This window comes from Panicum virgatum, chromosome 3N (genome assembly GCF_016808335.1).
Source record: "Panicum virgatum strain AP13 chromosome 3N, P.virgatum_v5, whole genome shotgun sequence".
In the NCBI taxonomy this organism is placed as follows: Eukaryota; Viridiplantae; Streptophyta; class Magnoliopsida; order Poales; family Poaceae; genus Panicum; species Panicum virgatum.
Window position 1 is genome coordinate 33,254,991 of NC_053147.1, and position 14,475 is coordinate 33,269,465.

General features: G+C 42.4%; 1 protein-coding gene across 1 annotated transcript; it reads right to left on the reverse strand.

The window, feature by feature from the left end:
* Positions 1 to 598: 598 nt before the first annotated feature.
* On the reverse strand, positions 599 to 10,717 carry LOC120665759 (pyrophosphate-energized membrane proton pump 3-like). The gene is made up of 15 exons (XM_039945425.1): positions 10,390 to 10,717; positions 8,803 to 9,107; positions 7,738 to 7,941; positions 6,185 to 6,336; positions 5,956 to 6,103; positions 5,742 to 5,874; positions 4,632 to 4,804; positions 4,124 to 4,244; positions 3,677 to 3,864; positions 2,609 to 3,046; positions 1,930 to 2,094; positions 1,688 to 1,843; positions 1,491 to 1,602; positions 1,183 to 1,402; positions 599 to 958 (listed from the first exon to the last, which is right to left on the reverse strand). Exons 2-15 carry the CDS (start codon positions 8,890 to 8,892, stop codon positions 859 to 861), a joined length of 2,400 nt encoding a protein of 799 aa, XP_039801359.1. The 5' UTR covers positions 8,893 to 9,107; positions 10,390 to 10,717; the 3' UTR covers positions 599 to 858.
* Between the last annotated feature and the right edge of the window lie 3,758 nt (positions 10,718 to 14,475).

Consider the following 14,475-nt stretch of genomic DNA (forward strand, 5'->3'; position numbering starts at 1 on the left):
CTTGGCTTGGGTGGCTGCGTCGGTCTGTTCCATTCTTCGCTGGCTTCTTTGTTCATTCTGAGCTTTGTTCTCTTGGCTTGGGTGGCTGCGTCCCCCGTTGGTGCTAAAACGGCTAAAACCTGGGTTGAGACCTGTTATGTTGCGCGCAGTTTACTTTTGCGCTGAACCTCTACCGCACTTTGTAATTTCGTTGCTTTGTTAAGTAATGAAATTCGGGCATGGCCACAGAGAATAAATAAATAAATTTGTACTCAGCGCAGAACTACCTTCGTAAGTAGTCTAGCCTTACTGGACCGGAGAAGGCAAACTGTCTGCACCCAGGCAACGTTTAGACCAATCACGAAACTCGCGGTAGGATTCGAGAGGCATAATCATTCGTCAGGGCAACGCCTAGTGGATGAGCCCTTCAGAAGACAGATAATGATCAACGAGCTTAATGGCTGCAGCGTAGTACGTAGCGTGTGACATCAAGCAGCTTAGGTAGATGCAGATTCAGTCCTGATCCTACCATCCTATTGTTTTCCGACTCATTTAAATTCTTCAGCTAGCGCAACGGATGTTGCATTTTGGCATAATGAACGCTACCAAAATGTTCCAGTAAACAAACACAAGGCATTCGGGCGACTAGTTCTGTAATCTCCATCACAAATATAAGTATTCTCCAACGTCAAACACAAGACACTAGGCGATTAACTCTGTAATCTCCATCACAAGTATATGCATTCTCCGACGTTTGCACCATCCAGTACAATATTACCGTGAAATATCAGGAGGGAGGCACTGATTCTCTTAGTGATGCTAAATGAGTCCGGTAAATACATCTCTGAGGGTTAGCTTGATGAGTGGTTGGTTGGTTAATCACAAAAATATCGGCGCCATGACCAATGTGATTGTGGCAAGCATCTTGATAAGAACATGAAGCGAAGGCCCCGCTGTGTCTTTAAATGGGTCACCAACCCTGCAATATAACACACGTGCTCCTGTAAGTGTTACCATAATGAACGAGGTCTTATCAATATTCCATGATCAGAGATTTGCCAGGTCCCGTGCCCTAAAGTTGTCAGTATGAAAACATCACTTTTTACTATGTAGTTGATCAACAGTGGAACCTCAGCTCAAGCGTATAGACCCAGCCCCCATATTATGTGTCAACAGAATGGCATATATAACTTAGAATCTTACGTGTCGCCAGTAACCGCAGCCTTGTGAGACTCACTGCCTTTGCCACCAAGAGCACCAGTCTCAATGTACTTCTTCGCGTTATCCCAAGCGCCCCCAGCAGTGTTCAGGAAGAGTGCCATGAGAATACCAGCAACAGTAGCAAACATAAGCAGTGAGGCCACAACTTTAGCTCCGAGAAGAGGTTGGCCAGTGGAGTGGCCCAGAATCCGGAAGATAACGCCTGAAAACCATGTAAATCAAATTATAAAAAGCATCATGGACACAAAAAAGAATCCCACAGTTAGCACAGGTATGGAATAGAAACTCACCAACTGCCATGGGTGATATAATTGCTAAAGCCCCAGGTCTTATCATTTCTCTCAAGGATGCAGATGCAACAATTGCAACACAACGTCCATAATCAGGCTTCTCTTTGTAGTCCTGGATGATATTATGATACAAGTTGACATCAGATTTTTCAAGCATAAGGGTACTGAAGAACTTCATGACATGATCATGTACTCACCATAATACCAGGCCTCTCAATAAATTGTCTCCTGACCTCATTAACAACTTCCTGTGCAGTTTTGCCAACTGCTGAACAAGCCCATGCACTGAACAGGAATATAAGCATCGAGCCTAATAAACCACCAACAAAAATCTCAGGGACTGCTATGTCAACCTGCAACCAGTGTAAGACCACAGAATATGAGCAATTGAGCACATAAATTCAGTATTCCATGTGGCATACTAATATAAACTGCATACCTCTTTGAATGGAATTTGAGCAAAAGAAGCTACTTCATCCATATACGCACTGAACAGGAGGAAGGAAGCCAGTGCCGCCGACCCAATGGCAAATCCCTTTGTAGTAGCTTTCGTTGTGTTGCCCACAGCGTCTAGAACATCTGTGATTTCCCTCACACTTTCAGGCTGCAGCAGTACTCAATCAGAGTTAAGATAATTAAACAAAATACACAATATCAGTGCCCATATTAAAACATGACACAAATGCTAAACCTGCTAATTACCTCACAGCCATTATAGGAAGAAAAACAGTACATAATACTTTCAACGCAATACTATTCTACACCTTAGGTGCAGCAGTTATTCTACATCGAGCAGTGAAATTACTGAGCAAACTGACCAGAAATTACTGAACCGAATTGCCGTATTACTGAATCACATTAGGTAAAGGATGTCAATAATTGCACTCAGCGGTTATTACCAAAAATTTAGGGTTTAGGGTTTAATGTTCAGTAATTAGTTGGGTGTAGCTACACCTAGGGTGTAGAATAGCACATGGGTACTTTCAATTATTATTTATTTTATTTGAACTGTGAAATGTTTCAAATTTCATAGTGGTAGAAGAATTAAATAATACAGATTGTTTGCTATGACCTATAAAATAAATTTGAATTACAAAAGAAACATATGAGTGTAATACCTGCTGGCTCATCTCAACAATACCACCAGCGTTGTCAGCTATAGGACCAAACATGTCCATAGTGAGAACATACCCTGCTGTGCTAAGCATCCCCATTGTTGCTACGGCTGTCCCAAAAAGACCACCTGTTGGGTTACCAGACTCGTCCACCAAGCCAGAGGTCTGCCCCAGCCAATATGCTGATATTATGGCTACACTTATCACTAGAACTGGAAGGGCTGTTGATTCCATTCCCAAACTTACTCCAGCAATAATATTAGTTCCATGTCCTGTAGAACTTGAAAGAGCTAAAAGGCGGACTGGCTCGTGTTTATAATCTGTGTAATACTTCGATATCCAAACAAAAGCATATGCCGTAATGATCCCCACCAAGCCACACAGCGCAAAGTTTAGCCATGCTGAAGGTGCTTGTTCCGTGTACAGGAGCCAACGAGTAGACTGGAAATTTAACACAGATCAATAATTATAAAGCAACTTCTGGTGAAAAAAGGTTCAGTTTTACTTTGTATAAAGGGAACAAAATGACATCACAAACATAGCATCTGTTCACAGTGAGTTGGAAGGCTTGCATAAAAACTTTAACCAGACTCGATGTAGAGTTATAGCAACCTTAGCAGGTGTTCCTCATGGTTTATAATATGTATCTGTTATCAGCTCAAATATCCTTGGGTTGCATCCTATGGCTATGGATTTAATTATAAATAACTGCTAGATTGAGGTCATCTCCCCTTTTGGAAAATATCTGGAATCGCATTCTTCCGAGAACAACTAACCATAATTGTTGTTTCAGCAATTCATTGAAAAGTTCTCCTTATATTATATCTGATGATAATGGGAAGCATACATGAAAGATATTCAACTATGCTGTAAACTGCTTTTGCATATTGCAATACTATGCTGTAAACTTAAACTGCTTTTGCATATTGCAATTCCAGTGTGATTTCTGCACCTAGCCTTGGGAGCAAATGGAGTAATGTCATAATAACAGTATAATACTACAAATACTGCAAGCAGTAAGACAACATAATCAAACAACAAAAGTATTTGCCAAAATAACAAGAGACTCACCACTCCAAATGTAAGAACAGCAAGCATAATAGTAATAGAATAGCCTTTTTGCATAATTGACATGGGATCTTCGATAGGGGAGATAAGACCAGGGTCGCGTGTCCCTCTGATTGAGAGAATTCCAACTGATGACACCACCAAATCGAATGAATGGACAACAAGAGGAAACAGAATAAAGCCAGAGGGATCTGCAATTACAAACAATGCTGATTATAGATCAGAGCAATGCGGTTACAAAGTTGCGAGGAGTGTATCATTGTACCAAAAATACAGCAGCTATTAATTTTATTTAAAACCAATTAACGTCCACACATGGTCATCCAAAGATTATTTCTGTATTTATAGATCATTGGGAACTTATCATGTCAAAAATATGGGCAACCACTTGCAAGTTGTGGCCAGTGTTCTTGTTGACAAGAAGATTGGATGACAACAAAAGAGACTTACCCTCAATCTTGCAGCGCTGTGCCATTGTTCCCCCAAGTATCATTGCACTGATAATTTCTGCTGCTATGCTCTCAAAAAGATCAGCACCTCGCGCAGCACAGTCTCCAACATTGTCACCAACCTGAGTAGTTTTCTTTTGTTACACAAGCATATATATAGTAGCATATGAAGTATGAACTATAGGACAAGAACCAGACAAGTACTTATAGACCAAAGCAAATCTAGTATTGAGCATTGCAACACAGACAACAAATACTCAATCCTTGAGAGCGCATACAATTCAGAATTCTACCATACCTTAGGCAACAAGGGAACCCTAGCGCATATAGTAGCACAGAACACAAAGGCAAGTTGTCGAGAACAATTTTATCATTAATAAAGCTTCAGAAGCACATGAATATTGATTTTTATCACTAATGCCTAGGTGTATTTGAACATAATTAAGCTACCTTTAATGAAAAATATGAAAAAAAAAGGTGCAGTAATGTTTAATAGAGAACATCAATACCAAGTCAGCAATGACAGCAGGATTGCGAGGATCATCTTCTGGTATTCCCTGCTCAACTTTTCCAACCAGATCAGCTCCAACATCAGCAGCTTTGGTGTATATTCCACCACCCAACTGAGCAAAAAGGGCAACAAAGGAGGCACCAAATCCATATCCCACAAGGAGAAGAGGCACTACATAAAAACATATGAATAAGCAATACAGTAATATCCCACAAGGAAATGATATTGCAACTACATCACATAATTGGAGGACATGTGGATAGGTTGGAACATAATCTAGTGCAGTTTCAGGACCTCATAGGAAAATTACATGTAACCCAAGTAACTCTACACCAACATGAGGTAAGGTCTACAGTAGAGTTAAACGTCCTTTAGATGGGACTTTGCTCTTAAGTGTCTATAAGACTGAGAACCCACTGAATGAATCTTGCACCATTGATGAAGCACATAACAATGTTTTGCAGAGCAACTCCAGGCAGAGATATCAGATTCTAATCATAATTAACTGAATAACAACATGCTGCTCACCTTTGTACTAAGCTAAAATAAATTGCAGGACACATGACAAATGTAGCATTAATGTTTGGGTAAGTCAATGTCACCAATATAAGGAAAATATGTGAATTCTGCAATCCTCATAGATCAAACATGTAGTATAGATCAAACATGTAGTATTAGAAGTGAATGCCTCGAGATTATCATAATCAATCTGTAACAGTAGTGCTTTGGCTAGAAGTTAGAACTACTAGCTTTGGTCTCCGGTCCATTTAGGTCAAGTTTCCGTTTTGTTTTTTAGTCCCAAACAAAAATAGTTAATTAAATTTAATGTCTTTTTTGTTACTGACACGTGGGCCTAACCTTGCTTATCAGCAATGCACATAGCTTCCCTGTGGCCAAGGATGAAAGTTTGTAAGTGGAAAGTGGAGCCACAGTGGAATACGAGTCAAATTTAGAAAAACATTATTGCATAAAAGTGCTTCCCCCCTATTTAAGTTACAGAAAATGATCAGTTATCACGACCTATAACCTTGCAACCATTCCCATATAAAGCATAGCTATATCTAACACCACTTATGAATATCGGGTGCACTGTGTACAAGAAACTTACAGTCGGTAACCTTCATTGAACCAGGTGAATCTACTCCAAGCCAAACATAAAATGTTGAATACAGTATTGCCACACCAAATACAGCCATGCAAACAACCACAATGGCTGAGAAACCACCAGCACGGACAGCAATCTGTTTTGAGGAATCTGTCATCATTTCGAACTATATGGCAGGAGAAACAACTGAAAGTACATCATGGAACAAAAACAAAACCTGCAATGCTTCCCTCGCAGAGCGCCGAGCAGCACTTGAAACTCGAACATTTGCACGTACAGAGACCCACATCCCAACAAAGCCAGCTATTCCAGAACACAAAGCTCCAAGGAGAAATGAAGCAACTGTAATATATGCAGATGTTGCCCTGTGTAGTCATGAGATTCATGAGATCTCAACATATCACATATCAGTAAAACTAAGGTTTCATATAATAGCAGAAAATCACCTTCCTAAACCAGATGCCTCCTGCTGTGGGGTGGTAGTGCGGAAGAGATAAATGCCAAGAATGACAAAGGCCAGAATACACGCCATTTTAGAAATAGTTCCATATTGTGTCCTAAAAAATCCTTCAGCACCGTCTCTTATGGCATCAGATATCTAAACAAGAGAAGGCACGATCAATCATGCTACAGCACTGATCTGACAGATCAAACCCCAAAATTTATATAAAAATCAGAAATAACAGAAGGGGATAACAGAAGGGACGGCATGTAATATGAATGTAAATTTACGGATCCAAATTCCTTTAATTAAATAGTGAAATCTATTTTGTTTCAGCATAGCAGTCCCAAGCCCAGACAAAGGAGGAGGGGTCCCTTCTCCTAAAATGGGGTTTGAGAGGTTTGGCGAGACAACATAAAAACCCAGTCACTCATAGTGATGACACCCAATAGATGTTCACTTGGGTCTGATCTCTAGCCTAATCCAACTTGCTTGGGACTAAAATGCATTCTGTTGTTGCTGTTGTTGTTTTTGTTGTACATAGTGAAATCTACTTAATGGCACAATCGGTATGTCAATGGTGTCAGCACCATACCATGTTTGCTTTGTTGGTGCCAAAGTGCACATAAAACTAGTGCACAATCCAATCATAAGTAACTATTATTTCAAACAGTGGCACCAAGACACTGCTTTGACCATTCAAAAATAGCAATTTTACATTACTTTGAAACTATTTTTAAGACAAATCTAAGCACTACTTTTTAAGTTTTCATTTGAAATATTCAAAGAGATATTCATGGTCAGAGTTCAAATGTCATGGCTGCGTGCATTCCAAAAAGGCAGTTATTTGTGACTGGAGGGAGTAATATGAGCCACATAAAACTGGACAACTTAGATTGCCACTTGGCAGGTTCAACTTGTATACAGGAAGTCTAGATGCACCACAGGGAAAAGATGTGGCTTGAAATCTGAGCCCCAAATATGCTTATTTGATGATTTATTTGGTCCACTTTCAAATAAGTGAGCGATACTTTGCAGGTTCATTTGCTATGCAACCTTATATTGCTAAAAAAATTAGATTACTGCATGAACTAATCTAGAGTAATCTCATAAAATAATGGATGATCTCATGCTAGTTGATGTGATATGCCTAATTTGGTTGTGTGTGGATGCAGCTCAGCGTCCACAGTTCCACACAGGCCCCCAGCTAAATGTAATCCCTAGAATATCACTCTTCAGTCCACACCAACAGATAAAGGAGCACAGAGCCAAATATAAAGAAAGTACTATCCAGGATCTAGTATAGCTTATTAACATAATAATAAGAATCACAACTACTGAATTTTAAATTTGCAGGGTAAGCTAGCATAATTTTAGAGAAACAGGTTTTAGTTAACTGCATAAAGCAGAATATGCATAGCAAGGTCACAATGGTGTGGCATGCAGCACTATGCAGACATAGAGAGACAACATGTTACAACTAGCAAAACATTGAAGGTGCAGAAAATGAATGCACTAGCACATTATCAGTGATCTGAACTGAGGCACTTTCTATACCTCAGACATTTCTGGAGGTCCTTCGTCCTTGGCAAGAACCCACTTTGTGAGGTAAAGAGAGAAGAATAAACTGAGAGTACATATACAGAATACAAAGACCACAATTGGTGATGTACTGGCTCCCACATATAGAACACCACTGAAGACCAAAAGAGAGAGAATAATCAAGGCACGGGGATTTATCCTCATCAACAAACGGAAGACCTGTAGAAACAAAATAGATTGTATAAGAGACAAATGAAAAAAACATCTAGCAGTAGCTCATGACATGTTACAGAAAACTGTGCCGATCAGGCAACCAATCAGCAGAAGTGTGCAGTTCAACAATTTTTCATTTATCAAAGTTTGCGACCTGGAACCACAAACCATGCAAGTAGCTTAGAGACATAACGTAAGGAATCAATGAACATTGTGATAGAAAAAGAATGGTTCAAGCATGGAAATCTATGTTGCCTAGAGTACTTCAGTTCAACTCATTTCAAAACCAATAAAAAAGAATAATAGAGTGTTAAACTGGCTATTCTGTTTAGCTGAATGACCATTATTAGGATATGACAGAAGAGGTTAACTTTTAGCCTGCCTTGACTTGCTTTCGACTAAAAAGGATCTTTTTATAGGTGGGAAACTGGGAATAAAAGGCTTCTTGTTGTTAGAATGATAACTTTATTTGGTTACTTTATGGTTAAATTTCTTGGGTTTAAATATAAAACTAAACACACAAAGATGGAAAAGGAATGATTTAGATCCATAGTATGCTGAACTGTTATTTGGTGTACACTTCGGTAACTGTTGATTGGCAAAATGATGGTATGAAAAACAACAAATCAATGTGTGGATATTTGTGTCCCGAAGGTAGCGGGAACATATCAACAAAAACAAGGACAATTCACACTGCCGTGATGAAGGATAAATGCCCTGCAGTTGCATATACTAGAACACAAGAAAGAAATACATGCACAAAGTGAGCACACGAAACATGAATGGAAGCTAAATTTACCCATCAAAGTAGCCAGAAAGCTCATTTATGTATTTGAAAGGTAGAGAAAGCTTAGCAATAGACCATACCAGTGGTATAGATGATTTACTTCGTATTGTGGAAAAGGTTCTTGGTCTTTCCTGATACGACCTTCCATTTTCCATGTCCTCTTCCATCATGATGGAATACGAGTTTGCCCTCCTTGTAACTTGAAAAGGAATGAACTCCCCACCTTGGGGTAGGTCACTCCCTGATCCCTGGCGCTGAATTTTGGATAGTCTATGTCAGACACCTCTCAAAACCAGCGAGTCTTACAAGTCAAGCACAAGCAGATTTTCTTCAGCCTCAGCCACGAACTTCTCTTCGACTGAAAATGTCCTTTTTGTGTCAAAATCTACAAGATGATATAACATGACAATACATCTAGTGAACATTTCAGTAGAAGCATGATAGATAAATAAGCACAGAGTACAATTGCTGTCTGATGAACTTTAGCTCATTAGTATATACATAGAATTGGGATCATGGGAGTTTTTTTGACTGTGCATGATCTGAATTGCCACGTGCATTTTGTAGGCTTACATTGGAAACCTTGTTGGAATACCACTTCATTAGCTATGATAATATCTATGATTTGTTTTGATTAGTTCTGAAGTGTAGCAGTTAATATTTGCGGTTGTGTATGCATGCACTGTGCTGGCTTGTTTGTGTGTGTTGTAGGCTTACATTAGGAGTTTAGGACTTTTGTGGGAGTACCCAATCGTGTGTTTGTTGTATTTGCTAAGGCTTGAATTTATATTGAAATACAGTCTCTTGACTAAAGATATGGAACAAAAAAACTTGATAGGTCCTGAATAAGTTTCAGCTTAGCATACCAAGCAGCTAACCATACATTGCAAGCCATGCAGGACTGCACTTTCGCATTAGGAATAATAATCTATTTTCTAAATAAGTGCTGGCAACATCACTCTGCCACAGCTATATGAGCAGAACAGATAATGCATAATGTACAAGAGTGCACTGTGCTGGCTGGTTTGTGTGTGTTGTAGGCTTACATTAGGAGTTTAGGACTTTGGTGGGAGTACCCAATCGTGCGTTTGTTGTATTTGCTAAGGCTTAAATTTATATTGAAATACAGTCTCTCGACTAAAGATATGGAGCAAAAAACTTGATAGGTCCTAAATAAGTTTCAGCTTTGCATACCAAGCAGCTAACCAAACATTGCAAGCCATGCAGGACTGCACTTTCGCATTAGGCATAATAATCTATTTTCTAAATAAGTGATGGCAACATCACTCTGCGACAGCTATATGAGCATAACAAATAATGCATAATGTACAAGAGGCCCCGACTATCAAGGAATTGCACCTATGTTTTCAAGGCGTCGCCTAGGCGACAAGGCGGTGGCGGCTCGCCTTGCTTAAGGTCTCGTCTTAGCCCGCCTTAGCCCGCCTAGGCGTCGCCTAGGCGATAAGGCGGTGGTGATCGCCTCGCCTCGCCTTACGGCTTTAAAAACATAGAATTGCACTACCCAGCCATAACAGAAACTAGATCGACCATACCAACCCATTTTTCCAATGAATTTCCAACAAATATACATCGACTCATCCAGATCCAAACACACCAGTCCATTTTCCACACATAGATCTGAGGTAGAGAGACGAGTTGTGCCTCACCTTTCACGGCCTGGAGGAGTCCGGATGCGGCGGCGGCTTGCTTCGGTCGGGCGAGCCTGGCGGGGGGCGTCAGCCTACCCTGGCGGAGGGTCGTCGCCCGAGGCTGGAGGAAAGCCGCGCGGTCGGCGGCGCCCCCCGCGGTCCGGCGTGCTCGGCCTCGGGGGCGGTAGCTTCCAGTCGGCCGACGCGAACCAGGAGGTGTCGCCTCGGCGCGGCTGCAGGAGACGCGAAGAAGCCGCGGTCGACGTGAGGAGAGGTGCTGGCGGCGCGGCTGCGGCGACGGGGACGGGGGCGCGGGACCGAGACGGACTGCGTGGCGGCACTCTGTCAGTTTCCACCTGTTAACTCCGAAGGATGGAAATGGAATTGTCGGCTGATCGACACTGAAGAAAGGCGTCTCTTGAGCTAGAAAGCGTACTTATGAAGAGCTATTGGATAGGTGTACTATAGATGTCCAAATGGGCCGGCACGATGCTGCGCCACGGGACACGATACTAAAAAAACATGACACGAACACGGCACGGCACGATAGGTTGAGTGTCAGTGCCAGCACGAACACGGCATAGTGTAGTGTGTGGGCCGAACCCCCAGCACGCAGTGCCGGCACGGACACGACACGGATAATGAGTTGGCACGGGCCTGGCACGGTACTTAACTAGGTCCATTACCAGCCCAACAGCCCTACTAGCCATTTGGGCCAATCACCAGCCCAGCAGCCCAGGAAACGACCCACCTTGGCCGGCGCCCTGGCGTATATAAGCGGGGCGCGGGGGTCTCGCGTAACCCTAACGCATTCGCCCCCTCCCTCCGCCTCGGCTTGCCTGATAGGCCTCTCACCTCTGCGCCTCTCATCTAGCCTCGCCTCTTCAAGCTCCGGCCTCCGGTCGCCGGATCTGCTCCGCCGGCCATCGATGGTCGTCGCTCTGGGCTACACCGTCACCTTCCCCCTAGACCCCTCCTCTATTCTGGTCCTTGGCTCTCCCTATTCAATCTTAGATCTGCATCTCGGCCGGCGCGGCGCCGCCGCGTCTCCGCCGCCGGCTTGAACTCCGGCACGACACTACCTCACGAATTCTTCCCCTTCTAGTCCCATCCTCATCTCCCATCTCTGGTCTCCTCGAAGCCATCCCAAACCCTAACCCTGGTCTCGTGATCCCTGGTCCCTTCCTCCTTGCTTCTTCGTCTACCTCGCCGGCGAATCCGGTGCTCCGGATTTGAAGGTAAGCAACGCTAACCCTAACCCTAGTTAGTCCATGTCTCCCTCCTACTAACTGTTTCTTCTTCGGTTCTTCCTGTGCAGGTCCGTGAGGAACCGGAGGCCGGCGATGGCGGACGAGGAGGAGATCGGTCACTCCCACAATGACGAGATCTGGATGTACAGGGGGCGGGCAATGACGACCTCTTTGGCTGATCTGCAGCAGAGCCTATCGACCTCGCCGATGATGACGCGGGAGATGGTGCTCCTGCAGATGCTGCCAGCGCTGCTGACGAGGAGACCGTGAGCACCGGCGCCAAGAGGAGCCATCCTAGCGCCTCTGATGTTTGGGACAACTACGAAAAGATCTTCAAGGTAGTGAACGGTAAGAGAATTCGCTTCCAAGCTAAGTGCATTCACTGTGGTCGTGTGTATGCTGTTCAGTCTCAATTTGGTACTGGATCTCTTTTCCGTCATCGTGGTAAATGCCCAGTTAAGAATCGTAAGTCAAATTTGGGCAATCTGTTATCCAGTTCAATTCTGATGGTAGTGTTGGTACCTGGGAGTACAGTGCCGATGTTGTACGTGCACAACTTTGTAGGTTGATTTCTAGGCTTGATCTTCCTATATCCCTAGGTGCAACTGATGCATTTGAAGAGTACATTAAAATTGCTCATAATCCTCGGTTTAATTCTGTCTCGAGGCAAACCACTGGTAGGGATCTTGTTAAGTACTACTCTGAGTGTCGTTCTAAGCTTATGGAGTGCTTCAATTCTGGTGTTACCTCTGTTGCTATCACCTCTGATATATGGTCTGGTAACGCTAAGTAAGACTACCTTAGTGTGGTTGCTCACTTTGTTAATTCTGATTGGCTATTAGAGAAAAGAATGCTAGGTATGAGGCTCATAGATGTTTCACACAATGGTGATAACATTGCTGAGCGTGTGCATGCTGTGCTGGAGGAATATGGTCTAACTGAGAAAGTTATATCTGTTACTTTGGATAATGCATCTGCTAATACTTCTTCTATGACTATTTTGACTCCTAAAATTTCTGGTTACATTGGCAATATTTTCCTGCATCAGAGATGTGCTTGTCACATAATTAATCTAATTGTCAAGTCTGGGTTGAAGAGGTTAAGTCCTTGATGCATTTAGAACAGCAATATCTTTTTTGAACTCTTCTAACTAGCGCATTGCGGCATATAAAAGTTATTGCATTGTTATTAATCAACATCCTAGGAAGTTTGATTTGGATATGGATGTGAGGTGGAACTCTACCTACCTCATGCTTAAGCATCTTGTCCCTCATAAGAGTAGTTTCAGTGTGTTTATTCAAACACACTACCCAACAGGGGAAGGTGAGCCTATGCTGTTGACAGAATCACACTGGTATGTTGCTGAACACATCTTGTCATTTCTTGAGCTATTCTATGATTCAACTATTGCATTGTCTGCTTTGTATGATCCTACATCTGCTTTAATCTTGCATCATATAATTGAGATAGCTGCACACCTAAACAACTTTGAAAATGATAACTTGCTTAGATCAGTGGTTGTGCCTATGAAAGATAAGTTTCTTAAGTACTGGAGGGACATACCTATGCTTTACTCTATTGCATTCATAATGGATCCTAGAGCTAAGATTAGATGTTTTAACAAACTCTATCTCTGCTATCTAACCTCTCTGGTACTAATTATTCTCCATACTTAACTGAGGTAAGAGCTCAACTTTCTACCATGTTTAACAAGTATGATGAAAAGTTTGGTGCAGTGAGGACCCAAAGGCCATCACAGCCAGCCAGTTCTGGTAAGAAAAAAAGTGCCTGGGGTAAGATTTATGGTCCTGATTCTGATTCTAGAAGAACTTATGCAAGTGCATTGCTTCAAGAAGCAAGCACTGCTGCTGGTCTTGGTACAACAACCTTTGGACTTCGTTCTGGTAATGCTCCCTACACCCCCTCCTCTTTATCTAGAAGAACTTATGCAAGTGCATTGCTTCAAGAAGCAAGCACTGCTGCTGGTCTTGGTATAGGCTCTAAACTAAATTCCTACTTGGATAGTGACAATGTTTCCCTCTTTGATGATGATTTCAACATCATTAACTGGTGGCATGAACACAAACGAACCTACCCAGTTCTTTCAATCTTAGCTAAAGATGTTTTATCTGTGCCTGTCTCTACCATATCTTCTGAGTCTGCTTTTAGTTTAACTCATCGAGGAGCGCCGGCGACGTCTGTCTCTAGAAATGGTAGAGATGCTCTCATGCATCAAGGATTGGGAGGCCGGTGAAGCAAGAACGCAGCATGCGGTGGAGGACAAAGAGCTCAGAGCCAGTTTCGATGAGCTTTATCTTGATGAATGACTTGTAATTCTGTAATGTGTGTGTGGCTGTGTTCTGAATGACTATGTACTCTATAATAATGAACATTTTAAGTATTGATTGAGCTGGGCTATACTCTTTTCCTATCTAGGGTTTCTCACGAGGTGTGAGTTTTACCTAGATAGATTTTTAATGAGGCAGCCATTGCACTAGCTCAAACTTTAAAAATTTGTTTGTCTACTTGTGCCCTTGGTTTCATCTTAGGTTCTATCTGTATGTTTTGTTATGAGTTCGATCAGATTTGGTCTTTTTGGCTATGAATTTGAAATTGTCCTTCAATTCTGAATGTTTTGAGTGGTTTTTTGCTGATAGTGCCTGGGCCAGCACTAACACGCTGGGCTGCTCGTGCCACAGGCACGGCACGGCACGGTTAAGTGCCCTTAATGTCGTGCCTGGGCCGAGCAGCTGGCACGTAGTGCCGGCACGGCATGGCACGGTTAAGATTTCGTGCTAACCGTGTCGTACCAGATAGTGTCATGCCGTAGGCGTGTTAGTGCCGTGTTGCACGT

Excerpts from the sequence above, each read along its gene's own strand:
- LOC120665759 (XM_039945425.1), bottom strand. The coding sequence starts at position 8,892 with ATGATGGAAGAGGACATGGAAAATGGAAGGTCGTATCAGGAAAGACCA. Across the intron at positions 7,942-8,802 it reads GTAAATCATCTATACCACTG|GTCTTCCGTTTGTTGATGAG; the intron begins GTATGGTCTATT and ends TTGTTTCTACAG. Across the intron at positions 4,805-5,741 it reads TTCAATGAAGGTTACCGACT|TGCCTCTTCTCCTTGTGGGA; the intron begins GTAAGTTTCTTG and ends GTTTTTATGTAG.